General features: G+C 42.0%; 1 protein-coding gene across 1 annotated transcript in view; it reads right to left on the minus strand.

Moving 5' to 3' along the window:
• emp1 (epithelial membrane protein 1) overlaps positions 1–9,708 on the minus strand; it is a 15,507-nt gene extending 5,799 nt beyond the window's left edge. Inside the window, exons 1-4 of the mRNA XM_037674971.1 lie at positions 9,622–9,708; positions 8,854–8,937; positions 6,175–6,274; positions 2,032–2,172 (exon numbers count right to left, since the gene is read on the minus strand). Of these exons, the coding sequence (XP_037530899.1) occupies positions 2,032–2,172; positions 6,175–6,274; positions 8,854–8,928 (316 nt within the window). The 5' untranslated portion in view covers positions 8,929–8,937; positions 9,622–9,708. The remainder of the gene's footprint in view (positions 1–2,031; positions 2,173–6,174; positions 6,275–8,853; positions 8,938–9,621) is intronic.
• Positions 9,709–20,354: the final 10,646 nt, after the last annotated feature.

A 20,354-nucleotide genomic window follows, 5' to 3' on the forward strand; every position in this document is an offset into this window, starting at 1 on the left:
GCATGAAGAGAACCAGAGCCACAGTTTGAGCATGAAGAGAACCAGAGCCACAGTTTGAGCTAATCAGAGCAGGGCGGGTGCTGTCTGGTACACGGTGAGCCCAGAGCAGAGTTCCCACCTCAGAGACAGACTGCAGGTGACAGCACCAGTCAGTGTTTCCTGGACTATTTTACACAGAGGACACCTCTCTACCCTAACAGAAGGAGATGACAAGTAATCAATTATTAAATGTATGTGTTCGTACCTGACCAATTCACTGCAGCCGGGGGAGATACCAGAACTGAAACACCATTACTCCCTCCTCGTGCACGGCCCCCCGACCTCCGCGGGACGTTTGTATCTAAAATCTAACTTTGTATTCAACGTTAATGTGTTTGGAGCCTCGCCATCATCGTACAGACGTTTGAAACTTGCACGTGTGACCAAAGGTCTGGTCGATGACGGAGACGGCGCCGATGGAGCTCACGCAGCCCGTTTGTGTCTCTCATCGTGAGAGAGGAGACTGTGTCTGCTGCTTTATTTTTTATAAACATTAACACTACAAGATTATATGCTCCAGATTAAAGCAGAGATGTGTCTCCTTTTAATTTTAAATTTTTACCCCAAACTCACTAAGTTATTTGTGAGAGAGTCAGTTTGAGGGTTTTGAAGATTATCAGAAATATCTAACTCTAAATTGTCCCTATAGAGAGACAGAGAGAGTGAACGGTTGTTTGTCTCGTTTGTCTCTATGTGTCCCTGTGATGGACTGAGACCTGTCCAGGGTGTCCCCCACCACTCGCAGTGACTGCTGGACATGGGCACCAGTGACCCCCGTGATCCGGAAAGGAAGAAGCAGGTAAAGATAATGGATGGATGGATGGATGGATGGATGGATGGATGGATGGATGGTTATAGCAACAACAAGGTGTTGTCAGTTTGGATGAGCTAATCTTGATTACATTTAGAATCATAGTGAAAGATAACTGACTGTACTGTGATAAATGTCATTTAAGAAATGATCAAATATGAAAAACAAACAGCATTAAATGACCACATGAACTAAAATCCTGTAAATATAATCTCTTAGAATAAAATAATCATTTTAGGAGAGAAATCTGTCAGTCTGGAAAAAAAACAAAAACATTATACCCTACAAAGGGCTTCCTGTACTACAGTATATATTTTTATATATCTGACAGTCCATCAATTGAAAACACTGAACTGACATAAAAGTAAACTACAGAAAAGTTGTTCAAAACTCCTCTCTTTCTTCAGAATGATGTTGGTGCAGGTTAAAATATTCTTACAACTTCAACACTTCATTAGAGAACATTATACTGTGTACTTTTACTAAGGTCTTGTACACAGTGTACTCCTCTTTAGGTGAAAACCTTTGAGAAGTGACCTGTGTGCAGGAAACAGCTCTTGAATGTGTGGTATGGGGGTGGGGGGAGGGGGGGGGTTGCTTGGGTATAACCTCTAGGTCTAGCAATAAAATCAGTCAGAATATGTTTTTCTGCTTTAATCTCTAAATATGCTGCCAGTGCCTCTCGTGTGAAGTCTGATGATGAGGAGAACGATGAAGGTGCACTCCAGCAGCTCCTGAAAGAGTTCTACTTTTTTGATAAAATCCTGTTGAAACTCAGTTTCAGTCTTTCAGTTTTTGCAGCTTTCATTGCATCATGTGATGCAGACCATTTCAGATCTAGCTGCATGCTTTGATATAATTTTTGTAAGGGTTTTTACAAAGCTGAAGGAGCAGTGAATCAAAAATTATGACAGAAACAAAAGATTAAAAGCCTCATAATAGCAAAGATGCCCATAAACTCCTTATATTTCTTAAGTGTCTTTAGTCTCTGCTTCTTGGTGCAGCCTTGGGCCGCGTCGTAATAAAACCATTAAGTCTTCATGGCGTTATTGACCTCAGTCAGTCAAGCATGTAGCAGCATAATCCATAAAAAAAAAACATTTAGGTTTCAGCAACAATAATCAAGAATATCCATCAGTGTCTGCAGCAGCTCGCATCATGTTTGACTCCAGGTTACTTACAGGCGATGAGCTGTAAAATGCCGGTGCAGATGAACCTCTGGCCTTTGGGCAGCGTGAACAGCTGAGCCAGAAACACGAACAGGGCCAGGATGGTGAAAACACAGGCCAGGACTGAAGTCCCCTGCACCGCCTGGAGGTAGTCTGCAGCAGAAGGACAGAGAAACAGACAGGAGAAATCGTTTTTTCTGGAAAATAATAATAATAAATCAGTGTGAGTGCTGAATGACTGCTGAATTTTGCTGAAGACGCTGAAACTAGGTTGTTAAAGCTAAAAGAATAAAAAGGCTGGCAAAAAGTTAAAAGCACCAAAATTGAAAAGTAAGTGGTAAAAAAAATTAAGTAGCAAATGGGAAGCTAAAAATTTGTAAAAGCTAACTAGAAGCTACAAATAGCAAAAAAGGCCGGTGATAGCTTAAAAAGGACGTACGAAGACAGGAATAGGCCACTATGCTGTAACAAAATAATGTTTTTGAAGCAACTGACCAATCAAGAATGACCTTAAAGATCATGGGAATGACCCCAGAGGTCACCTAATTATCATTTCCCCTGATATGTAGCTGAAATACTCTTTTCAAGAATAACCTGATGTATTATTTCATTATGTAATACAACAAACAATAACCGTCCTTAACTGGTCTAATTAAGTGTCTGAGTCAATTTATGGGAAAGAGCTATGTACCTGAAATAGTAAAATGTTATTGTCTTCTCTGAGAAACTGCCCTCCCACAACTAAGAGAAAAAATCATGAGGTTCGTGGATCAATAAAAGGTCATAGTTTGAGGAACATGCATCCTTTCTCATTCTCTCAGCCACTATAAAATATAGTTTGTTGAAGGTCGGGCTCTTTCTTTTGAAGATGTAATGTTGATTCCTCTTTACCAAAGACATCTGGTTATTTTGGACAATGTGATTTTTAAATCCTCTGATAATTTAGAAGTGGTTAAAATCTTTACGTAGTATCATCAACATAAAAATATGAGTGTTTTCATTCGTACACAAAAGGTATTTCACTCCAGTGTCGGAGCAAAGGTGGTGGAATCCTGCCCTTCGTTTACAGAGGAGCCCTCCATGACAGCCCTGGATAAATCCTCCATGATGGGGGACAATGGTCTTGGTTTTTCCCCAGGCAATCCTCGAGTGATGGCGGGTAGAACCTCTGAGAGAGAATGGGCTGAGGAGGATAAGGAAGTTGGAGAATACATGACTGGAGCAGGTGGGTAGTAAGGACCCAAGCTGTAATCTTCCAGTGCATCTTTAGGGTGGGCGTATATTCCCCAGCAAGAGGCCTGCATGGTCCCTCTGCCCACCCTGATCACTTTCTCCATGCTGGTCTGTCAAGTTGAAGCGAAAAAAGTCTGTAGTAAGGACCCCTACAACCCTCTCCTTAAAGGTGAAGGTGGGTCTTTGGGAGGCGGGGCTTAAAAGGTTAGGGCTTTTTTTTCACAGCTAGAATGTCAGCCCAGCACCAGCAGTTGAAGAAAAGGGAGATTTGTGCCCAAGAGTCAACTGGGAAAGCCAGCAGAGTTCTGAATACACGGCAGACAGAATTCAGACTCCAGAACCAAGAGGTTTGAGGGACTCTTGTGGGCGGACTTTCATATGCTAGACCAGGTCTGGCTCTCGTTACGCTGCCAGACTGCTTTCAGTTAAATCCTTTTCTCTGCAATTTCAAAAATGTGACTCGTTTTGCAATCATCAGTGAACATTCGTTTTCTTCCCAGCTTAGGACAGACTGGGTGGTGTAAATATTATGTGGTATCACCAGTCTGAGAACTGCCCAGTCCTTGTGAGTTAGAGCTCCTACAGGAGTTAAAAGGCCTCAGTTTCTCATCTTCATCCGGCTGATACAGACTGAGCTCGCCTCTCTCGTAGTCGAACACGTATCCCCACGCACCGCCAAATAGTTCTGAAGACCACTCCTGGTGCAGCAATTCAAGTAGGGGGAGTTGTGTTCTACACGTGGTTCTCCAGGGAGCTCCTGCAGCCTGGTCAGGATACTGGTAGATTGATAAAAGGTATAACAACGAGAGCTGTGTTCTTTGCCACCAAGGTTGTGTGTAGTTTATCCAGGGTTGTCCGAGTTGAGGCATCAGCAGGAGACATCCCTTCAGATTAAAGCTGATGGCGTCAGAAGGTCCTTAAGCAACAGCACTGGAGGCTTTTCAGTTAAAGTTGATGACGATGACACCGCAGCGAGGTTTTCATCCTGACTGACAACCACCGCATTTTCACACTCGAATCTCTTTACTCTAACCATGTGGCCGAGATGGTGTAGGGTCAGGGCAGCTGACTCGAGACCCAAAAGTCCCAGGTTCAATCCCTGGTCATTGCACTTCTCGTGGTGTCTCTGAGCAGCACACCATATCCCCAATTGCTCCCCGGGCGCTTTCAGTAGCTGCCCACTGCTCCAGCTGGTGGTGGATGGGTTAAATCAGTCCTTCTCAAATAGTACATAACAGAAAATAATTGAGAAGCACTGGGTTAAATGCAGAGCTAATTTCACCGATGTATGGAAACATACAATGATGACAACGTAACATTCTTCTTCTTATTATTATTATTATTATGTTTGATCAGGTTGTTAGCAAACGATAACAGAACATCATGAGAACTATTAAACGATTAGAAACCCCACCTTCTTTTCTGATTGGATTACGAACATGCGTGTGTGTGTGGTGTGGCCGAGAGCAGATAAATGATGCGTACTTCTTAGACTAAGGCCTTTTATTGATCTAGGAACTTGAAGATTTTTTGGGAGGGGAAAAAAAACATTAAAGTCTCTCAGATAAAACAAAGACTTTTTAATATCCCAGGTGCCATAGCTATTTCCCATATATCAACTCAGACCAGTAAAGGAAGATTAATGTTCATATATGTTGGAACACATAATAAAATAAAGGTTAATAAATAAATAAATAAGATAACACTAACAAAGTTAAGTCAGGTCTTCTGGACGGTTTCTTCTTGTTGAAACGTTTCGTCTTTTATCTAACAGACTTCATCAGTCCGAGGAGCCACAACAAACTCAGTTTTACAAATAACACCTTCTCATAGTGGGTCAACCAGTTTCATGGTGCACAGGTGCACCCGCTTCAGATGTTATCAGCCATTAAATGGCCGTTATTAGTTGTTATCATCTCCATATGTAGCGGTCAGACTGCCCCTCCTGTACCTCCCAGTGGGTTTAAAGGTACGTTGTTAGCGATGATAATAAGCTCTATTTTTAGCTTTGTTAGCGCTCATAATAGGGTCACATGGTTAGGTTCAGAGTAAAGGGTCTGGCGGTTAGGTTTAGGGTCTTGGTTAGGTTTAGGCACAAGGGTAAGGGGGTTAAGTTTAGGGTTGGTCCTCAGGGTCAGGTGTAAGCTTACATTTAGGAAAAGGATTACAGAAGCTGAAAACAACTACAAAACACTTCCTGGTTTACCTCCGTGTGATGCTGCCTATTATCAGCAATAATAACGATAATAACGTACCTTTAAACCTACTAGGAGGTAGGTGGGACAGTTTGACTGCTACATATGGGGATGATAACTAATAACGGCCATTTAATGGACTGATAACATCTGAAGCCGCTCACAAGAGGCTTTTATGGCCCGCCCTCTCCCCTGCTGACTCGTTTGAGGCAATCATAACCAAAGTGGTTCGAATATCCTGATTCATGCATGTTTCAACAAAAAGAAACCGTCCAGAGACCTGACTTAATTCTGTCAGATTTTTCTACCTGGATTATTGAGCATGCATCAGGATATAAAGACAATCTTTAAGGTCATTCTTGATTGACACCTGTCTAATCTGTGTTTGACAAAAGGTGTTTTATTTCTCTCAAATCTTTCTTACAAATTATACAAGTTAAGTCATAACATCCATCTCACGGATGAGCTGAATGTTTTATATGAATGGCTAAAATAAAGTATGGAGGAGGTGCAAACAACAGGAAAACCACAGTGATAATGCCTAATCAGCTGTCTCACAATGAAACAAAGACTAATGTTAACATTTAGTTTGTTTCTAAAGCGGCACAGCCACCATTTGATCCACTATTTGTTCTAAAGCTCACAAAATAAGACTTCCAGCATTGTTTTAAATGATGTTTGTTAAATTTGCATTCACTTTGCATGAATTTGAACCGGCTCAGTTTACCTTCGGGGTAGTTGCTCAGGCTGAAGTAATGCCAGTCTGAGTTCGTGAACTCCCATTTGCCCCACAGATCTGTTGACATAGTATCAGAGATCCACCAAGCCTGGAAACAAGTGTGAAAACAGGAGTGAAAGTGGAGTGTGAGAACATACAGAGGCATGCAAAGCCTGCAGAGCAAACAGTAAAACACTCTGAGCGGGCTTGACAGCAGATATTTATACGTTTTATCCCTGGTGTGTGCATGTGTGACGTCTCGGTGTGGGCAGGCAGATGGGCTGCTCTCTTACAAAGCTTTTTATTCTTCTGCCGTCATCTCCGGCCCTGTTTTCTGTTTTGAGGGTTTAAAGATTTACGGCACCGTGGGTGGCAAAAAAACATATTTGGACATTTAACTGGAGGGTATTTCTGGTTTACACACACGAGCCTGGCAGAGATGCATTGAAACAAAGTGAAGGAGCTTCTGGACCAGCATTTGTGATCGTATAAAAATCTTTCGCTCTTAGTCTGAACACAGACCCAAGATAAAGAAATTAAACTAGAATTAAGTCATCTACCACCTAGACTCACATTTGAAATTTACAAGTGCTTTGAAGTATGTGTTGAGCATGACTCAACTACAACCACACAACTGTAAATGTAAGTTAAAGTCATTATTTTTGATAAAGAGAGGCAACTCTGGCACCAGCGATCCCAGTGACCCAGAAAGGAAGAAGCAGGTAAAGATAATGGTTGGATGGATGGAGGCGACTCCAGTAGTTATTGAAAATGTTGCACAGTCTGTCAGTGCTCAGAGTACAGGTGCATCTCCAAAAATTAGAATATCGTGGAAAAAGTTCTATATTTTTTGCCAATCATTTCAGAAAGTAAAACTAGTATATTATATAGATTCATTGCACATAGAGTGAACTATTCCAAGTAGGGATGCACAATATTGGATTTTTAGTCGATATCCGATACGTTAAAACTTATTTGGCCTATAACTGATACCAATACTGATTTTTTTCCCCTAGACCTACTTACAGAGACGACATAGCTTCCTCTGCTGTGGAATGAAAATACTACATTATTCTGCACGATCTTTGTTAATTTGATCTGCTACCAAATGCAGATGGCAAAAAGGGGACTGAAAATGATGTAACACTTCAACTTGGATTATGTTTAATGTCAAATTTATTCATGTCATTTATTCTCTCTAACACAATGACAACACTCGAACAGTGCAAATTTGTAAATGTTCACAAATCTAAACGGTGTGCGTTGTGTCGTGGTTCTGGCGCTGCAGGCATCCATGTCACTGTGTTGTCATAGAAAAACAACATGGAATGGCCAATGTTCGATATTTAACTTTATTGCTAATATCTTTGCTAATAATACCGATACCACGCTGATAATATTGTGCATCCCTAATTCCAAGCCTTTATTTCTTGTAATATTAATGACTATGATTTACAGATAATGAACAAACAAACTTCAGTGTCTCAGAAAATTTGAATATTGTGAAGAGGTTCAATATTGTAAACTCCTGATGTCACACCCTCATCAGCTGATTAACTCCTGGACATGAGCTACAAATGTCTCATTCCTCAAGTCAAACCACTCCTGAACCAGAGACAGAAGTGTCTTACCTGCTGAGGATAAACAGAAGTGGACTGTTGCTCAGTGGTCCAAAGTCCTCTTTTCAGATTAAAGTAAAAATGTGTAAATCAATGTCTCAGAGTCTGCAGGAAGAGCGGAGAGGTCCAGAATCCACGTGGTTGAAGTCCAGAGTGAAGTTTCCACAGTCAGGATGGTTTGGGTCCATGTCCTGTGCTGGTGCTGGTCCACTGGGTTGTCTGAAGTCCACAGTCAGCGCAGCATCTAGCAGAACATTTTAGAGACTTCCTGCTGCTGACGAGCTTCATGGAGACGCTGGTTTTTCCAGCAGGACGTGGCTCCGGTCCACACGGACAAAGGTACCAACAGCTGGCTGTGGAATATTCTCATTTTCTGAGACACCGAGTTTTGATTTTTTTTATAACCTGTTTTTCATAAACATCAAAATTACAAGAAAAAAAAAGGCTTGAAATATTTCACCCTATGTGTAATAAATACATCTAATATAGAAGTTTCACTTTCTGAAATGAATGACCAAAAACCTGAACTTTTTCCACAATATTCTAAATGTTTTTTTAGACGCACCTGCATGTGTTGACAACCACTCTGCTCCAACCAAACTGCACCGTAGCTCTGGATCTGTAAAACCGACTGCTTCATGGTCATCTTGTGTTGACTGATGTCGTGGTGGCCATCTTCAGTCGGGATGGATCAAAAGTTTAATCGGGAGTAGACGCCCCTCTAATGATGACTTTCTGGACGTTTAAAAAAATGTATCCTGCAACTCATGAGATGTTTTGCTAACAGACAGGGCTGACTCCAACGGTTAATACAAAGTTTTAAACAAGTATTTTGTGTAAATGTGTTGGGAACGACTCTCAACCATAACCAAAACCAATTTTAGCTTCTAGTCTTTAAAGACGTCAGAGTTAGAGTTTGTGTTGTGTCTGCTGGCTGTGGCGGCCATCTTGAATTGGGTTGACTCCCAAAGTGATTCAGTTGTAGATGAACGTCCAGGGATTACTTTGAGAGCGTTTCCATAAAATGGTTCATTTTATGATGCCAGGGCAGTAAAAAGGAAGTACTCACATTATCAATGGTGGCCACCAGGAGCAGGATGATGGCGGTAATGTGCACAACAACGATTGCTGCCAACACCAACATTGTGGCTCACTGGAACAGATAACAAGGCACGGAAGGATGCACATCATTCATTTATGTTCCAGCCACACTCTGGAGTAATACTTTTATACAGCAGGCAGGTAAAAAAAAACAAAAGCTAAATAAATACATGAATGGAAAAAAAAAACAATGGAAGAGAAAGAGGAAAGGGAGCTATTACACAGGTTTAGACTTGCCCCCCACCAGGAGTCAACATCTGGATTTAGACACGTCACACACACGCTCCAAATATCTTTGCTTTTTATATCTCCATCTAAATTTAAACGCCTCAGATAAAGTCGCATTCATTAAAAGACTAATAAATGAAAATAAAAAAATAACGACTTCCTGTTTGCTTCTCGGCTCATTTTCCCACAAAAACTTTCGACCGTTTCCGTCGACTAGAAAGGCGCATTTGTTTGGCGACTGTTTGGGCATTCCCAACAGGGTGCCGTGCCGTTACGCGCGCGCGCACACACACACACGAGCACAACTTTGAAAAGAGCGCGAGAAACAAGAAGAAACAAAACAGTTTCAGCCTTTGATCTCCGCCGGCCTGCTCACGTTCGCTATTCTTCAAAGAGTTTACGCTAACTTTAAAGTCTGCGTTTAAAAAGACAAATGTGAAACGTAAACAACAAGGAGACAAGTTTGGTTCGTAGTAAGAACTTAATAAAAAAAAGTGAATAAAGTTACCTGGCGTCGCTTCAACACACGGAGCGGGAGTTATTTGGGAATGTGGAGGAGTTTAGACCCACCCAGTCTCTAAGTCTAATTCGCTCAACACCCACATGCACGCGCACGCACACACATCTCCTTTTTTCCTCCTTGTTTTCTCACTCCCCCTTCCCTCCCACGTAACCCCACCCAGCACGGTTCAAATGTGTTTTTTCTCACTTTAAAAAAAAGTGGGGGGCGCCTTGTGTTAGAATTAAAGGCCTAGCATTCCTTGAAGGAATGCACATCTCCCAACGCCCTTTATTCAAGAGATGCTTGAAACAAAATGGATGTAAGCTCAATCATACTGGTAGATAATGACAAAAAAAAAAAGGTTAAATCGTGTCATATAGACCAGTTTCTTTAGGTGAGAAACTATTCATCCCTCATCCAGAGGACTTCCTCAGTCTACAGCCTGCCAACCACATCTGCCCCATAGCAGTTATATTGATTGTTTTGGATGGGTATGTTTTGCACGTGTTAAAAGCCTACTTTTGAGATTCCAACAGGAGGTCGGCTTGAAACACAGCAGTGAAGGCTACGTATAAGGTGTGAGGACCTTCAGGAGGATTGAGCCTCACAAAGCCACTGACCCAGACAACATCCCTGGGAGGGTGCTGAAAGACTGTGCCGATTAGCTCTGTGATGTGCTGGCCGACATCTACAACTCCTCACTCACCCGGGCAACAGTTCCCACCTGCCTGAAGATCGCCACCATCATCCCAGTTCCTAAGAGCTCTGCAGTGACTGGTCTGAATGACTACCGGCCAGTAGCCCTCACCCCGAAAGTCGCTAAATGCTTTGAAAGACTGGTCATGACTCACATCAAAACAACCAACATCATCAACGAGGACCCTCACCAGTACACATACAGCAAGACTCTATTAACAGAAGACGGCATCTCCTCTGTGGTCCACACTGCTCTCACCCACCTGGAGCAGAAGGACTCCTACGTCCATATGCTCTTTGTGGACTTCACGTCTGCCTTCACTAATTCCATGATCCCCCAAACCCTGATGGACAAACTACTCACACTAAGCCCTTTCCTATGCAATTAAGTCCTGGATTTCTTAATCAACAAATCACAATCTGTGAGGATCCACAACTTCTTCTCCTGCATCCTGATAAAAAAAAAAACCCTCAGCACTGGCTCCCCTCAGGGCTGTGTGTTGAGCACCCTCTTGTTCACTGTGCTCACATATGATTGTGCAGCTACCCATCCAGGCTGTCATATTGTAAAGTTTGCAGATGATACAGCGGTGGTGGGATGCATCACAAACAATGATGAGTCCAGCTAAAGGCAAGAGATGGAACACCTGGAGAGCTGGTGCAGGAAGAACAACCTCTGCATCATTGTGAAGAAGATGAAGGAGATGATTGTGGATTTCAGAAGGAGCAAACACACCTACCCCACATCCCCTGGACACAGGAGGATCTGCGATGGAAGTGGTCTCCAGCTACAAGTACTTGGGTGTACACCTGAATGACAACCTCAGCGGGAGCAACAACACCACCAGCCTGATCAAGAAAGCTCATCAGAGACTCTACTTCCTCAGGCGGCTGAGACGAGCTGGTCTGGGAAGCTCAGTCCTCACCTCCTTCTACAGGTGTGCAGTGGAGAGCATCCTGTGCTCCAGCATCAACGTGTGGCATGGAGGCTGCACAGCTGCAGAAAGAAAAGCTTTGCAGAGAGTGGTGAAGGCTGCACAGAAGACTGTTGGAGTCAGTCTCCACACCATCACAGACATCTACACCTCCAGATGCAGGAAGAGGACCACCTGCAACATGAAGGACCCCACTCACCCAGCACACACACTTTTTGCCCCACTCCCCTCAGGAAGGAGGTTGAGGAGCATTAAGTGCAGAACCACTAGACTGAGGAACAGCTTCTACCCTGAGGCTGTTAGACTCAAGAATCTCTAACCAGAAAAATCACTGTAAGAAGAAAAAAAACCCCACTGTAATTCCACTTTAATTGGTGATATGTGACTTATCTGTGCTGCTGATCTATGCTGCTGATCTCAAGCTGCTGTATTCATACCCATCTAATCACGACAGACTCAAGTTCGGGCTGCTGCTTGATACACCGTATTATTTTACGTTATTAGTGTTTATTGTATATCTTAGATCTTTTAGCATTCATTTAACGTTCGTTTAGCGTGTATTTTAGATTCTTGTATACTGTTTCTTTTTACACTTGATATTTTTGCTATTTTTGGATGTAACTGGAACCTTGAGTACATAATTTCGTTCCACCTCATGTACAACATGTGATGAATGACAATAAAGAAGCTTGAACTTGGTTTTGGACACACAGACATGTCTTGAGTTGAGGTGGTGGGACAGTGTCTCCTCTTCCTGTCTCACACGTTCCGCTTCATTATGCAGACACGATGACTTGTGTGAAGTGAAGATGGGACATTAAGTAGAGATGCAGGCAGCGGCGCAGAGCAGTCTGAGCCGCAGGGAGCTCATCTTCTGTGCAGCAGCAGCAGCTACTCCCTGATGATGTCGTTTAGAGATTTAAAAAAAAAAAAAGGCAAATGAAATGTTTTGCTCCTGCAGATGGTTACTCGGGCAGGAGATCAGAATAAAAAACTAAATCTAAAAAAATCAGATGCTGAGCGCTCAGATTAAGTTTTGAATGACTCTCGGTTACAACCACGTCAAAGTTTAGCTCAATACAGTAGTCCCTTGATTATCGTTCCAGACACTCCAGTGATAGGTGAAAAATGGGGAAGTAGCAACCTGATATTTACTTTAGTATTTATAAATATTTTAAGGCTTTAGAAACCCTTCCCACACTCTCACTCTAGCAATGTTCTAAACTCTTAAACCTTCATATTTTTAACAACATACATATATGTACTGTAAAGTACTGCAAAATTTTACTCACCAGCTCTGCAGAGTAGCAGCTCAGTTCCAGTAGGGCTCGGTTCTGTTCGGCTACCCTGTAGCATGAGGAAGCCCACCGCCCCGTCCAGACTGATGTGCGTGTGCTGCCACTCAAAGAGCGCACAGTGCACGAGGCTGCCCAGGATGTAGTCCATCACCTCGGTCTGGTCCAGACCAGCACCGCGGTGACGAACCAGGTCGAACCCCGCCGCCGTCTGTTCCCTGCAGCCCCCAGGATCCGGGTCACACTGAGTCCGGATCAACTGCAGCCCAGGTACTCACCAGTGAAGATACAACTTGAAGGATGAGTTCAGCTTCAGGATTATTTGCAACTTTCCTGTCAGTTCTGTGAGTTTAATAGATAGATCCTTCCTCCATTGCTGCCATTTTGGCAGAAAGCAGCAGCCAGAAGCACTGTTGGCTTTTGGGTAGTGTAGTTCTTTTTGGCTGGCGTTACAGTACAGGCTTATTGAAAGAAAACTACAAAATGGCGGTGCCTGTCCCAAGTTTTTTTTCATTAACTTTTTATCCCGTACCGTCCCAGTCATGTGAGTAATATTAAAGCTGACATGAATCTTGTGTGGTTTTGTGTCGTGTTCAATTTTATGTTGAAAAACAACAAAATAACGAGTCCACAAAAGTCGAACAGTGAAGTGGCGAGGGATTACTGTATCTGTAAAATTGATTAAGTGGCTTTTATGTTTGTTTGTTTGTTTGTTTATTTATCTCGAATTAGGTTGACTCCAAAATGTAATCAGCTGTAGACTTTCATCCAATAATCTGTGTTGGAATCATGATATTTTGCTAATTAACAGACAAACACAAACATGGGCAAAAACTTTGTCTCCTGTCGTCACCTTTCAATGGGCGATAAAAATCAAACAGTTTGAACAGATTATGTATCTTGTTTGTCAGTTGATGATGCATCCATCCATTATCTTTACACGCTTATTTCTTTACTGGTCACGGGGGTCACTGGTGTCCATTTCCAGCAGTCACCTGGACAGGTCTCCAGTCCATCACAGGGACACATAGAGACAAACAACCATTCACTCTCTCACTCACACCTAGAGACAATTTAGAGTTACCAATCAGTCTAACATGCATGTTTTTAGTCTGTGGTTGGAAACTGGAGTACCAGGAAAAAACTCACGCATGCACGGAGAGAACATGCAAACTCCACCCAGAAAAGCCTCCGGGCGGGATTTGATCCAACAACCTTCTCACTGAGAGGCAGCGGCTCTACCAACTGCGCCACCGTGCTGCTTGACAATCTCATATAATAATAATAACATCTAAAATACTTGTCATGGTCACCAGTTCAGCTACACCTGTGTCTGTCACTCCCTGCCTGCACTCTTCATAAGACAGGCAGATATAGCTCAGAGTCACTGTGTGAAAATATTAAGCTGTCGTAAAAAAAAAAAAGTTCTAAACTGTAAGTGGCAGAAACATCTGTTCACAACACGCATCATATTTTTATGGTTCTACAGTGTTTAATGTGGATGTGTTAAAAAAAAACATCAGCTTCATTTCCTTTTTTTTTTAAGTGCAGTACTGTACTGTATTTGCTTCCATGAATACAGTACTGTACTGTACTGTACTGTATTGTACTGTACTGTACTGTCATTTAAACACTTGACCAAAACAAACACTGCTTGGTTTAAAACTTTACATGAACTCTGGTGATATGTATTCCTACAAGTATAGTTCTGTACACTTTCATCAGCTCAAAAGTTTTTTTTCCTCCTTACATCAGTCTCAACAATCCGAGGAAAAATGGGAAGAAATGAACAGAAAAAATATTAAACAACAGGGATCATCAACTGGTGGCTCTCGGGCCATATCCGGCCTGCAACATCACTCCACCTGGCCACGTTTTAAAATATAAATAAATAAAATGTGCACAGTAATCAGCATAACGGTAATCATATGCATCTGAGCTCAGAGAGGATTAACGACAGCAGGGTTTCAGCCAATCAGAGCGCTCGCTCACAAGATGTGCTCATCATCAGGGACAAACTAAACATGTCTGCAGCGTGTGTGCTGCAACAAGCATGACGTTTTCTTTGTCACTGTTGTATACACACAACACCCAGAGACACTGTTTGGTTTTTAAATGTCGCTGCTCCTAGAAAAACGTCTTTGCTCCCCCTCACTTCCTGCTCGGACGTTAGCAGCTGTTCACTGTTTGTTCTGGCAGCGCAGTGAGGCCGTAAAATTGATTCATCTCACAGTAAAACAAGTTTAATTACTTGTGTCAAAATGTCACAGGAGCATAGCTGTGGTGCGTTCAAAATAAAAACTTACTGAAGTTTTTATCATCTGAAGTCATGAAAAATAATGCAGTTATCTTAAAAATAATTATAAAAGACAATTTTCAGGTTTTAATCCAAGAAGTCTACAAACTCTGCCACCTGCTGGCACTAAATGGTAACTCAGGTCTAAATGTGAACCCCAGGAAAATCTGAAGCTTTTTATAATCTGTCTCTAACTGCTATAAATATTATTTATGTCATTATGTGATATGTTTTATTTACATTATTTATTAGATGAATAAATCCATCAGTAACAGAAGAACTACGATGTTGTCTATTTCCTGGAGGGAGTGATACTGTCACTATATAGCTGACTTCAAAACTTATTGGGTATTACCAAATGCAGACAGGTGCTTGACAGAATTGGAGTGTTTACAAATGTAGGTAAACGTAGATGTTTGGTGCCAATGGGACCATGTTGCAGAAACCTCACTGCTACCAGTACCATGCTGCTAACTGGACCATGTTGTAAGAGAAACCTCACTGTCATCAGAACCACTGTGCTAATAGGACCATGCTGCTGTAGAGTTATTTCTTTTTCACTTGGCACCTTGTTTCCGTATTTGTGTTGCATGCTTTGAATAAAACCCAGTTTATGTTAGTTTTTTCATTCATTCAACCTTTATTTAGACAGGTTAATCCCATTGAGCCTCAGGGCTCTGAACCCGACTTTGCTCGCATTAAGCTAAACCGAAGAATCATGCTGATGTTGTTCGGTGTATTGTTTTGCACGAATAGTGACTAGCGAATATCTTAGATCTTTTAGCATACAGTTTGGTGTTTGTTTGGCGTATATTTTAGTTGATATCTCAGATTATTATTATTTAATGTTTCTTTTTACACTTTATATTTTTGCTGTTGTTGAATGTAACTGGAACCTTGAGTACACAATTTCGTTTCACCTCATGTACCACATATGATGTGAATGACAATAAAGAACCTTGAATCCTTGAATGTTTAACAACCCGTTAAAATACATCAAAATGCAGGAAATCGCATCTACCACATTTTCTGCCATACCCATAGCACCACCCTATAAGTCACATCAGTCCAAATATGTCTAAAAAAGTGGAAAAATCCATAAATACAGTATGTCACTTCACCATATACGTCACATTTATTATGCATCACCACTGACCCATCGTGTTTGTTACACGTCAAGTTTGTTACACGTCAAGTTTGTTACACGTCAAGTTTGTTACACGTCAAGTTTGTTAAGCGTCACTGCTGACAAACCGGAAATGTGGGACGAACCCAGAAATGTGGGCCGGTGTTGTGACAAAAATCAATGGGCTGCCACCACTTGCTCTTGCCGAGATCGGATGCTTCTCCCCTCCCTCTCCGCTTTGCTTTGCTGCTCTGTCTGTCTGTGAAACTGCTTGTGAGACTCTCTTGCATATCCTCCGAACCATAATTATGGACTTGTTTTGATCAGTTGGTCCCTCAACTCAATTTACAACATTTCTTCAAAGAGAAGACAGGCTTTAGGCGAGCCGATTTGCCCTGTTGGCACGCACACAGCTGGATATCTCATCAACTTGGAAGACTTGATGATGTGTCTATCTCTGCTGCCACTTGTGGATTTTAAGAACACATATTTAATTGGATTTTTGATAACTGGTTCCTGCTTTTTGGATTCGGCTGGTTGCTGGTTTTATCTACAATCAAGAAAGTCGTCGGCAGCAAATTTGGACCCAATCCCGCTGCTTGCCTTTATGATGGCTTGGTTCGTGTTTCGAGTACCCAGACTCAAATGCTTTGGGCTGAATGGATCAGATCTTGGGGATTTTACTCAGTCACGTTCCATCGGTGTGGCCATGTAATTTGGACATTTCGGAACTGAGTGGACCAACACAGACTCAAGGTAGATGTCATTAAGTTCTGCCAGTCCCCACAACTGTGTGTTTATTTGAATTTGGCTCCCCTGGCTGGCCTTGAAGGACATCTTATCTGAATTCACCTGGAGAACGTGATCTGACGCTCACCACCCCCTCCCTGAGGAATTTCCAACTGATAACCAGAAGAACCAGCTGAATAAACTTTGTGTCATCATTTCAGGACTCTTGGATTCTCATATTCATTATTCTTGGCCATTCCTCGACATACCTCGAGAATGTTTATGGATCTCACCGGAGGACATTGGCTGATTATTACATCCTTATCAGAACTCTTACAGTGACCTCGAGAGCATCTATGAACATTGTTGACTACTCTCGTCGCCCCCGTCTGCAGAATGTCTACGTCAATATGTGCTTGTTTGTGCGAGGTGTTTTTTTTTTTAATATTAGAAGTTTTTTTTCTCTCAGGCAGGAAAAAAAAAAGTCTGATAGGATTTTTTTTCGCCTCCAACTCCTACATGTGTCCAGTTAACCACTGTTTTTGTCTGTCCAAACAGGTCTCACTTGTAAATGAGTCTTTGAGGCTCAATGTGATTTATCTGTTTAAATAAAGGTTGAATGAATGAATGAAAAAAAATGGCCGCGGGAGCATGCACGGGAGGACTTTAACAAGAATTTCACAAGATTAAAACCTCAAAACAACTATTTGTTTGCTCAAAATTATAGTAAAGGTGTGTCTCAGTCTAATGTTTGCTTAATAAAAGGACTTTAACAGTCCAATCAGCTGCATTCGCTGCCTCGGTGCTCCGGGAGAGTGCAGAGGGAGGAAAAAAAAGAGGAACGCTGCTTGTTTCTTCGAAATTTAACAAGAAAAGCACCTAAAGCAAACTGGTTGGTCCACTATGAGAAGGTGCTATTTATAAGACTGAGCTGAATGCAGCTCCTCAGACTGAAGAAGTCTTTCGGATAAAAGACGAAATGTTTCTAGACTTTTTTTGTTTTGTTTTTTGAACATCCAGAGGACCTGACTTAACTTCTTTTTTTTTAGATTTTCCTAACTGGATTATTGAGCATGCATCAAGATACCTAAAGCAATTATTTGTTTGCTCAAAATAATAGCAAAGGTGCGTCTCAGTTTAACTTTTACTTAATAAATGCACTTTAAGCAATGCATTTTGCCAGGCAGTGCAGCTGGTTTGACTTGCTCCAAGCAGCGAGCAGAACGAAGTTGGGTGTTATATGGCAAGCCGATTGTGTCATTAATAGCTGGTGAAGATTCTCAGTCATCCAGGACACGGTAAATTCAAAAAAGTTCAAGACAAAAACAATAAAATATAAAGTAAAGTATAATAATTAAAGTCCTGTTGTTTTTGTATTGAACTGTCTTGAAATTGTCATTATAGCCACATTTACCTGTTACATTATTCAACGGCATGCCTTACTACTCTGCTGCCATCTAGCGGCTGAAAATGGTAGTGTTCAATAAAGTCCATCCATCCATCCATTATCTTTACCCGCTTATTCCATTTTGGGTCATGGGGGTCGCCGGTGCCCATGTCCAGCAATCACTGTGCGAGGGGCGGGGTACACATTGGACAGGTCGCAAGTCCATCACAGAGACACATAGAGACAAACGAGACAAACAACCATTCACTCTCTCACTCACACCTAGGGACAATTTAGAGTTACCAATCAGTCTAACATGCATGTTTTTGGTCTGGGGGAGGAAACCAGAGTACCCGGAGTAAACCCACGCATGCACGGAGAGAACATGCAAACTCCACCCAGAAGGGCCCCCGAACCAGGATTTGAACCAGGGACCTGCTCACTGAGAGGCAGCAGCTCTACCAGTTGCTCCACCGTGCTGCCCCTACCACATCTAATCTTTAGTTAATATCTGCAAAACTGACTGAGTTATAGCCATTTATTGTATTCAAAGACAACCGACTGGGGCAGTCATCTTAAATCACGTTTAATAAAAATATTCATTAGTAGTTTCATCCAATGATCACTTTCTGCACATTTCATTAAAACTTGTGCAGTGGTTTATGAGATGTTTTGGTAAAAAGCTGACACAGACAGGGCGAAAACATCATCATTCACCTTTTGGCGGCAGGCAATAATAAAAGGTGTTTTCTTATTCATGGTTGTCTACTTGTTTATGTCCCGTTTGTATCAGTTTTGCAGGATTAATCATGCAGCATGTTTTCAGTTTGTCTGGCCTCCTGAGAGTCACTCTCTTCATCAGATCTCGCCTACAGTCATGTTCGGTTCTCTCAGACCAGTAGACAGGTGGAGTGAATCAACCAGGAGACTGAGACAAGCCTGGCATCATTTCCACGCTCCTGCTGATCAAACACGCTGCTGCAACAATATTTCTACAATTTTCATTCCATCTTTGCAGCTTGGCTGTGCACATCACAGTTCGCCCTGGGATTATCAGCCCAGACTTTCCCATAGACAAGAAAGACGGGGGGGGGGGGGGGGCTGGGTTGTACTTATTTTCATCAGACCTCCTGCTACACCTGTTTAAAGATCCACTCCACTTTCTTCTGAACCTCCCATGGTTGCCAGATAACCATCTATGTTTGGCTGCAACTTGTTAAAAGATTGGCCTCACCAGGACACACGGTTACACGTAGAATCAGAAATTGGTTTTCTGGGTCTATCTTGAGAGGACAAAAAATACTTGAGTTAAGAAGAACCCCCCACCCCCGTTTTATTTGAGTATGAAAGACCTTTTTGACTCTGCCTGAATTTTGTAGTCCATTGTGTGCTAACCTGGCCTCTTGCACCTTAGAATCAACAACTTGTGGTTCGGTGAAACTCTCTTGGCCTTAGGGGTTTGACATACTTGAGGATCAGGTGATTGTGTACAAAAACCATTTGTGGGATCAACACTGAAGCAAGTTTATCAACAAATAATAACCTACCTGAACAACCTCAGTTTGGACAAATGGAGATTTGATTGCTAGTCAAAAGCAGAGCCAGTTGGATTACTGCCATCTTAAACTAACTTCAATCTAAACAGGAGTACCATGAATGGCACATTACACGTCTGTCGACAAACTATCATACAACAATGGTCCGGACAAGCAAAGACCTTGTTTAACTTTGAACATGATTTGTGACCTCCAGCTTGAAGCTGGGGTGATTAAGTGTTATGGGACACTCCTTCTGGTGATGATGCAAGTGTTAAATTATCTCGAGCAGATCAGAAGATATGGGAGAAACAAGGAAACGATTATGGATTGATGAAGACTCATTTTTATTTTTTACTAACTACGAGAATGTGAAGAACGGAGTCACTTTAGAACAGTTCAACCATACACACTAAAGTCTACACACTTTGTAGACAGTACAGTTGCTACTACAGTACATCCGTCTTCAACGGGAGCATAAAAATGTCATTAAATTCCATTAGTTTTCTGCCACCTATATATGACTTCGGGTCACAGAGGCAACGGGACCAGAAACAAAGGTTAGCACATGCAGGCACAGTCCAACCTGCTCGACTTTATGTCAGAAATACAAACACAGAGAGTACATTAAGCCCCGTTTCACCAGAGTTCATTCAAAGAGCTATCTGCAACAAGTAGGTAATGTTGTATCCATCCATCATCTTTACACACTTCTTCCTTTGCAGAGTGAAGGCTGCACA

Source organism: Nematolebias whitei, chromosome 3 (genome assembly GCF_014905685.2).
Source record: "Nematolebias whitei isolate Nwh7 chromosome 3, NemWhi1, whole genome shotgun sequence".
Lineage (NCBI taxonomy): Eukaryota > Metazoa > Chordata > Actinopteri > Cyprinodontiformes > Rivulidae > Nematolebias > Nematolebias whitei.